The sequence below is a fragment of the Nycticebus coucang genome, chromosome 18, assembly GCF_027406575.1.
Source record: "Nycticebus coucang isolate mNycCou1 chromosome 18, mNycCou1.pri, whole genome shotgun sequence".
Taxonomy (NCBI): domain Eukaryota; kingdom Metazoa; phylum Chordata; class Mammalia; order Primates; family Lorisidae; genus Nycticebus; species Nycticebus coucang.
Genome location: NC_069797.1, coordinates 80,042,605 through 80,051,759, shown reverse-complemented (window position 1 = coordinate 80,051,759; position 9,155 = coordinate 80,042,605). Strand labels below are relative to the sequence as shown.

General features: G+C 49.4%; 1 protein-coding gene across 3 annotated transcripts in view; it reads left to right on the top strand.

The window, feature by feature from the left end:
* Positions 1 to 613: 613 nt before the first annotated feature.
* Positions 614 to 9,155, top strand: part of WDR45B (WD repeat domain 45B) — a 33,528-nt gene continuing 24,986 nt past the window's right edge. The window contains exons 1-2 of one of the 3 annotated variants that reach the window (XM_053569269.1): positions 614 to 848; positions 5,844 to 5,918. In XM_053569269.1, the coding sequence (XP_053425244.1) occupies positions 782 to 848; positions 5,844 to 5,918 (142 nt within the window). In that variant the 5' untranslated portion in view covers positions 614 to 781. The remainder of the gene's footprint in view (positions 849 to 5,843; positions 5,919 to 9,155) is intronic. The other 2 variants (XM_053569270.1, XM_053569271.1) reach the window with 2 other exon arrangements.

Below are 9,155 nucleotides of genomic sequence, written 5' to 3'. Positions count from 1 at the left end.
CCCCGTCCTCTCGGTAACCTCGGGGAGAAGCCAGTCTCTTTCCCTCACGTGAGACCCACCTGCCTCTTGCAGCGGTCCCCAACCTTTGTGGCACCAGGACCGGTTTCAGGGAAGACAATTTTTCCAGGGGGCAGGGCGGGTCTGATATGAGTCTGCGAGCCCCTGATTTACGGCACTCCGCGCGCGGACGGACCTTCCTGTTGGTGACAATCCGCACTTGCGGCGTTCCTAGCGCGCGCGGCCCGCCTCGGCCCCACCGCCGGTCACCAGGCCCTAGGTTCTCATAAGGGTCCGCAGTTTACGGCAGAACTCGCGCTCCGAGGAGAGCGTAATGCCGCCGCTGTGTCCGTGCCCGGGTGTCCGTGGGCTGTGTCCTGTCACTACTCCCGCGTGGTCGCGGTTCGGGGCCTGCCTGCGCTTCAGGGGCGCCGCAACTCCGGGTTCGGGTCAGCCTCCCTCACACCGTCTGCCTCTCCGACCACCCGCGGTGGAGGCCGGGCCCGCAGGCCTCTACGGTCCCCGCCCCCTGCGGCCTGGCCCGCCCACTCGGCGCTCCCTCCCCGCCCTGCCTCGGTTGGATGCACTCGGCACTCTACGGCCTCCCTGGCAGCTTGCGCGCGCACGCACGCACGCAGGCAGGCACGCAGGCAGGCACGCAGGCACGCACGCACACGGAGCACTTCCGGCCGCGGCGGCCTCTGCGGTGGCTTGACGAGAGCCGAGCGCCCGGCCTCCCCGAGCGGCATGCGGCGCTGATGAGCGCTGACACCTCGGCGGCGCCATGAACCTTCTACCGTGTAACCCGCACGGCAACGGGCTGCTCTACGCGGGCTTCAATCAGGACCACGGTGAGGCGGGCCCCGCCCTATGCCCCACCTGTCCGGCCTCCGCTCCCGGGGACCCCCTCGCCGGTCTTTCTGCCCGGGGACCCCCTCCTGGCCTCCTTACTCGGCGACCCCCTCCCAGCCTCCCTACCCTGGGACCCACCTCCGGCCTCCCTACCCGGGGACCCCCTCCCGGCTTCCCTACTCGGGGACCCAACCTCGGCCTCCCTCTCGGGACCCCGCTCCCGGCCTCCCTACCCGGGGACCTACCCCCAGACTCCCTACTCGGGGACCCTCTTGGTCTTCCTATCCAGAAACCCACCTCCCGGCCTCCCTACCTGGGGACCCCGCCCTTCCGGCCTCCCTGTCCCGGCTTCCCTACCCGGGGACTCACCTCCTGGCCTTCCTACCTGGGCACCCCCCCCGTCCCTGCCTCCCTGGACACCCTCCTTCCCGGCCTCGTGGAGACCCACACCTTGGCTGGGCCTTACCTCCCAAAGGTCTCCTGCCTTCCCATCCCCACTCCCAGGGATTCAGAGAACCCTCCCGGTTTTTCGTGACCCTGGGGACTGCCGCCACTCACCCTCTGGCAGTCCCTGACGCAAGCTGGCCGTAGACCGGACAGAGTCGGGCCAGTCACTCCCACCCCTTTCTGTCACACCCATTCTGGGTCCCTGCTGGCTCCTAGCCGGTTTGGCTTGAGTTTTTTCCCCATGGCAGAATATACCATGTGTCTCAAAACCCTGATTTTTCTTGTATTCTTTTTAAGTTCTAAAGCAAATAAGGTGTACTTGCAATCCCCAGGTTACCAAGATAGGGTTTGTTTGTAGGTTGAATTTGTGCATTTACCCATTACCTGTAACGGCCTGGGTTCCTAAGACCTCGGTTCCTAAGTTTGAGTTGTTTGTCAGCCGGATGTTTGCAATTCGTGGTCTGCCTGTTGAGTTGAAAATCAGTTGCGTTCTTTTCAGCCACAGAACCACACTTTATTGAGGATTTTTGAAGGCCATGTGACCCAGGCTGGGTATAGTAATAGTTCTTACCTTTTATGTTGGTTCAGTCAGAAAATGTCACCTATCCCACACTTCCCCCAGGGTTTTTTTTGTTTGTTTGGTGGAATAGACGGCCTTTTAAAGTTATACCTTTGAGGGAAATCTCATTTCTTGTTGGATTTTGGGATCCAGCTGTAAGTCATTGGATGATTTAAAGCACTGGGAGAGAGTGATCTTTTTACACAGGGTGTTCTTAAAGAGCTGCTCCTTGAGTGCCCTAGGATGGAGGGTCTCCTGCTGGGAGGATCTCCCAAGTCCCTTCTTGTTGGGCAAGGAACTAGGATTTGGACAGATACCTCTCCACTTGAGATTTTAAGCTTCTGTTACTAAATTTCATAATTAGGATGATAGCTGTTATTTAGGGAAAGTTTTCTAAGAATTTGTACCTGTTGCTTCTGAAAGTTTTGTTCTTGAACAGAATCAAAGTGAGTGCTACTACGATTCCATATTTTTGGAGGTAATTTTAAATAGATATGCAGTGATTGCCTGTCTCTAATTTGACAAGTTTTTACTTTGCCTTCTTGGGGTTTGGCCCCTCTGTAGGGATTGTGAAGGAGCACATTTATGGTCAGAGAGGTTTGTGTTTGGGGCCAAATGTTGGACCTTGGGCAGTATTTGAACATTGTGAATTTGCATTAGCAGAGGAGGACCAGTAGCTTTTTGAATAGGTTCTGATAATAATAACATCTCCTTAAGAAATATACTTTGTTGGGCGGCGCCTGTGGCTCAGCGGGTAGGGCGCCGGTCCCATATGCCGGAGGTGGCGGGTTCAAACCCAGCCCCGGCCAAAAAAAAAAAAAAAGAAATATACTTTGTCAGGCTGGGTGCATGTAGCTCAGTGGTTAGGGCACTGGCCACCTGCTCTGGGGCTGGTGGTTTTGAACCCCGCCTGGGCCTGCTAAACAAAAAAAAGAGCCAGGGGTCGTGGCAGGCACCTGTAGTCACAGTTACTAGGGAGGCTGAGGCAAGAGAATCACTTGAGGCCAAGAGTTTGAGGTTGCTGTGAGCTATGATGCCATGGCACTCTACCGAGGGTGACAAAGTGAGACTGTCTCAATAAAAAAACAACAACAAAGAAATATACTTTCTGCTTGGCGCCTGTGGCTCAAGCCGCTAAGGTGCCAGCCACATACACCTGAGCTGGCGCGTTCGAGTCCAGCCTGGGCCCGCCAAAACAACAATGACGCTGCAACCAAAAAATGGCCAGGCGTTGTGGCAGGCTCCTGTAGTCCCAGCTACTTGGGAGGAGAAGGCAGGAGAATCGCTTGAGCTCAGGAGTTGGAGGTTGCTGTGAGCTGTGATGCCACTGCACTCTAGCCAGGGTGACAGCTTGAGGCTCTGTCTCAAAAATAATAATAATAAAAAATACATACTTTCAGTGGCCAGTTGTAGCTCACACCTGTAATTCTAGCACTCTGGGAGGCCAAGGTGGGTGGATTGCCTGAGCCAGAGCGAGAACTTGTCTCTAAAAATAGCCAGGCTTTGGGGCGGCTCCTGTAGCTCAGTAAGTAGGGCACCGGCCCCATATGCCAAGGGTGGCGGGTTCAGCCCCAGCCCCAGCCACAACTGCAAAAAATAGCCGGGCGTTGTGGTGGGCGCCTGTAGTCCCAGCTGCTTGGGAGGCTGAGGCAAGAGAATCGTGTAAGCCCAAGAGTTAGAGGTTACTGTGAGTCCTGTGACGCCACAGCACTCTACCGAGGGCGGTACAGTGGGGCTCTGTTTCTACAAAAAAAAAAAAAAAATAGCTGGGCTTTGTGGCGGGCACCTATAGTCCTAGCTACTGGGGAGGCTGAGGTGGAGAGAGTCTCTTGAGCCCAGGAGTTTGAGGTTGCTGTGAGGTATGATGCCATGGCACTCTGCCAAGGGCAACAAAGTGAGGCACTGTCTCCAAAAAAAAAAAATATATATATATATATACACACACACATTTTCATAGCTTCATATTTAAGCTTCTGGTCTGGTTATGGTTAGGTTAATACCCTATAATGTAAATGTATGTGAGATTGTTGAGTTTCTTACATTTTTATTTTTACTTACACAGATTTTTAACTTTTACTCTGTTTTTAACACTTTTTTTTTTTTTTGTTTGTTTGTTTTGTAGAGACAGAGTCTCACTTTACTGCCGTCGGTAGAGTGCCGTGGCCTCACACAGCTCACAGCAACCTCCAGCTCTTGGGCTTATGTGATTCTCTTGCCTCAGCCTCCCGAGTAGCTGGGACTACAGGCGCCTGCCACAACGCCCAGCTATTTTTTTGTTGCAGTTCGGCCGGGGCTGGGTTTGAACCCACCACCTTCGATATATGGGGCCGGCGCCCTACTCACTGAGCCACAGGTGCCGCCCTGTTTTTAACACTCTTCTCACAAATTCAGGTTTAAAAATCATTTTTAAAAGGATATTTGCCTATAATTTTAAATTGTTTGCCCCATGGTCTTCCAAGACTCAAAAGTGTTGATATGGACATTTCTATAACATGCCCACCTATTTTCTTTCAATTCCTGTGGGAAGTGGAGTGTTTGAGTGTATATCCCTTGAGTATATATCCCTTCTCTGCATACTGGCTTGAGCTGATGAGTTCCTTAGCCCTCTTCCATAGTTGTCAAGTTTAGGGTGGGGAGTATTTGTGGATTACATACTGAAGGCACCAAAAAAAAAATGTATATACATTTTAAGGATGTTATCTATGTATTACTTTTCAAAGTTGAATTGAGTTACAGTAGCAATGTGTAGTATGATGTTTACACAAAAGATGGCTATGATCAAATAAATGCTATCGTCACTCTGTGACAGCCAGGACAATCAAAATGGCAGAAGCACAGTTGTCATTTGAGGAGTGAAAGACCATTTTGAAGTGATACTTGAAATTCAAGAATGTTGAGGAAGTAAGCAATGGCAGTGTGAGTATGCAACAGAACCTCCAACACCCCTAACAATTACGTGCAAGTTTGAGAGGCATGGTCCTGTGTCTGGTGTGCACAAGGGAAGATCCAGGAGGCCTCCCACAGCAGCAAGTCCTGCTGCTTCTACGGTGGTGGTGGAAAAGTTGCCACAGTCACCACAGAGTCTGCCAAGCAATGTGCACAAGACAGAAGTCAGCAGAACAAGCATACGACACAATTGTTAAGCAACAAAATGGAAAGTTTCATCCCAAGATTATTATGTGAGAGCTTACCTTAATGAGAATTTGCCAGGACATTGGATAGGACTAGAGGTGTGGTTGAGTTTCCCTCACTTTCTCCTGACTTAACACTCCTTGACTTCTGCCTGTGGGGGACCTTAAAGGACGTGGTGTACTATAGAAAACCAGCTATACTGGTGGTACCTTGGGAAGAAATTGAAATGGCAGGTGCAATGATGTAGGTGGACACTTTGGTCAGCGTTGCTCATGCAGTAGTTCATTGTAATCAGAAGTGTCTGGGCTGGTGCAGTGACTCACGCCTGTCATCCCAGCACTTGGGAGGCCCAGGAGGGTGGATTGCCTGAGCTCACAGGTTGGAGACCAGCCTGAGCAAGAGCAAGACCTTGTCTCCAAAAATAGTTGGGTGTTGTGGCAGGAGCTTGTAGTCTCAGCTTCTTGGGAGACTGATGCTGAGGGAGGTGTTGAGGGAAATGCTAGGTGGTGGAGCCGTTCATCAAGATGACCCATAAGCTCTTCCCACTGGAGTTAAGTGGTCAAGTGGAAGCAGATCCCCAGGTGCCAGAGAAGGAACCTGGGGTGGGGAACATAGAGTTAGAAATCCCAAAGGCTTCTTTTCCTGCTAAACAACAAACTGAAATGTCCTGGTGAGAAGTGCACATGTAACACTTGATAACATTTCTTCAGGGAAAGTAGTAGTGATGAAGCACGTGTTCTGTCTGTGGTGGGAGCATCACAAGTGTTCTTAGTGGATGCCAGTTTCTCCAGACCCCTTGTTTTTGCCCACTCCAGGCCTGGGGATTAATATGTCTCTTTTACCCTCCCTGCTTTAGGTTGCTTTGCGTGTGGTATGGAAAATGGATTCCGAGTCTATAACACCGATCCACTAAAAGAAAAGGAAAAACAAGGTAAGGAGGAACTGACATTTCCCAGTTTCTTCCTTTCAAATCCCCCCAAAGCCTAAATTTTATCTTGCAGAGCTGTTTTTGAGAAGCAGACAGGTTTGTGGCCCTCCATAAACTTGGATGGAATTGCCTTGTCCTTGAGTTTCTGTGGGTGCCTGGCTTGTAGAGTGCTGGGGTACAGGTGTGTCAGCAGGTTCATCAGCCCAACTCTGATTTCTCCAGTGAACTGGCAGCCAAGGTGACTTGCTTGTGTCTTTCTCCCAGGTCTTTAGTCTGTGATTAATAGAACAAAGTATATTTAATTCAGGCCATTTTTACTTTTTTTCCATAGTGAAAGTAAAACTGTGGAGAGGTCAGGTGATAGCTTTAGTTATAGCATATAAGCCAAGATGGCTAAGAAAGTCTTGGTAGATGACCAACACTTAGAAAATATTATTTGTAGGCTCAAAATTATAGTTTCTTCTGTTTTTGTATTTCAGTGTCTTAAAGTGTTTTCATGAAATACAAATTTTCGAAAGCCTGAATCAGGAATTCTATTGGTAAATAGAATAATGGTGGTCCTTTTCCTATTTACCAGGAAAAAGGTTAAATTTGTGTGTGGAATTTTTTTTTTTTTTTGAGACAGAGTCTCAAGCTGTCGCCCTGGGTAGAGTGCTGTGCGTCATAGCTCACAGCAACCTCCTACTCGGGCTCAAGCGATCCTCTTGCCTCAGTTTTTCTATTTTTTAGTAGAGACAGGGGTCTCGCTCTTGCTCTTGCTCAGGCTGGTCTCAAACCTGTGAGCTCAAGCAATCCACCCACCTCGGCCTCCTGGAGTGCTAGGCTTACAGGTGTGAGCCACAGTATCTGGCTGTGGTTTTCATTTTTATTCAGTGCACATGTTAAATTTCTGATGCTAGAACTGTTTCTCTTCTGAAAGAGGACTTTACTGCTGCAGCATCACGGCATCCTATTGCTCCACGGAGCAGGCCCTTTCTGTTTTAGTAACTACTAGTGTGCATCAGGGATTTTCAGGAGCTTTTTTGGTTTTAGGTAGCAAAAACTCTTTTTCAAGTGAAATTTTATGTATGACCCTGGGATGTAAATCAGTGAGTAATGCTTTTTATCTGGGAGTTTATTTTGTAAGCTGAGGTCCATAACCTTAATGTATTATAGGGAGTAGCAGCATAGCCGAGTGGCTGAGAGCTCAAACTGAACCCACATTATATACCTTTCATCCTGGCTCTGCCCCTTCCAGCTTGCTATGTGAACTTGGGCAAGTTTCTTAATTTCTCTGGGCTTCAGTTTCTTTATGTGTAAAATAAAAATGCTATTATTGTCTGCCTCATGAGATTGTCATAAAGAGGAATGGACCGGAAGGTGTGAAGCATGTGGACTAGTGCCTGGCGCAGGCCGGGTGTTGTGCTGTGCACTGTCCTGGGCCATTGCTGCAGGCTGGGTGCTCTGCATGCACCGTGTTGGGCCGCCACTGCAGTGCTGTCACAGAGGGAATCTGTGGGGTCCTGAGCATCACAGGTGAGGTGGTCATCTCCTGCCAGTTTTGCAGGCATCTGATTTATAGTTACACTATTCTGTTTTGCTTGAATAGTGATTTTAAACAATCTGCTTTGTGCCTATCATTTCAAAACAGCTTGACTTGCAAATTTCAGAATGCTTTTTAAAAATGACCAAGAAGATTAAAGAGGAGTTCTAATTATGGTGTCAAAGTTAAAACATGAGCAGCATTTTAACAACTGCTTCTAATTAATGAAATGTTTACAATAAATTCAGAATTTCTTTCTTTCTTTTTTTTTTGTGGTTTTTTTTTTTTTGGCCAGGGCTAGGTTTGAACCCACCACCTCTGGCATATGGGACCGGTGCCCTACTCCTTGAGCCACAGGCGCCGCCCAATTCAGAATTTCTTAAATAAAGATCAGTTAGACAAGAAGCATCTGAAACTTGTAAGTTTCTGAAAAGTATCTCATTGTCACAGTGCAGTGCATCACGTACATCTTGGTTCCTTTTTTATTTTAGCAGTTTGCTTTTCTAAATGGTGAGCAATGTGCCTGTAGCTATCTGTCCTAGATCTGGACTCTGGGTCTTGTTGTCTTTGGTGTGCCTGTGACCTTCAGTGAGGATGCTGTGTGATGGGGCTGTGAGCAGAGTGCCTCTTCCAGGCATGCCCACTGCCACTTGGGAGGAATTGGGATCTGGTCTTGTGTGGATCCCTGGTCTTGCAATTGGGGCAGTGCTGTCCCACTTGCTCCAAGACATAGGTCCTGTGTTTGCTGCACCCAGAGAGGGCCCAGCCTTCAGAGCACCACTGCTGGACTCCAGGAAGGGCCTCTGGGCCTCAGGGCTGCCTGGAGTTGGTAGCAGAGCCTGTTGAAGTCCTCATGGTGATGTTATCACAGTAAAGAACTCAGGTTCAGATGCATCACACACATCTGAGAGCATATTAAAAAAATTCAACAGTCATTTATTTTTTATTTTTTTTTGAGACAGAGTCTCACTTTGTCACCCTCAGTAAAGTGCTGTGGCGTCAGAACTCACAGCAGCCTCAAACTCTTGGGCTTCTCTTGTCTCAGCCTCCTGAGTGGCTGGGACTACAGGCTCACGCCACAACACCTGGCTATTTTTTTAGAGATGGGGTCTTGTTCTTGCTCAGGCTAATCTCGAACTCCTGAACTCAGGCAATCCACCTGCCTCAGCCTCCCAGAGTGCTGGGATTATAGGAGCGAGCCACCACACCTGGCCTAACAATCATAATTTGAACAAATAAAAATGCTTCCAGAATGATACAGTTGGATGAAATTTTAAATCTGGCAGTTGTAGAAATATATGACAGTGTGTAAAAAATGGACTCTGTTTCACTTACAAACACTAATGTCCCAAAGTTGAACAGAACTCATATAACTCAGGGCCTGGCCCAGGGAGCTTCAGTCTGCAGGGTGTGCAGAGGTGCTGGCAGGTCTTCTCCCGCCGTGTAGTCAGCACTCATGTGGTGACAATTGATAGTCACGTATGGGGATGTGGGGGACTCAGAGGCCTAGAGGGACTGGCACGGGGCTGGGTCAAGCAGCCCGTGAAGGCTATGTACCTGTGACTGTGTGGGTGTCAGGTATCAGGTGCTGCGCTAGGGGCTGGGGATGCAATGGTGACGAACCAGTAGGTAGTGCGGGTCCTTGGTGAGACACAGGGAGCACTTGTCAGAGCATGGTTCAACCCTGTCGTCATGTGTCACAACATCCACTCCCCACG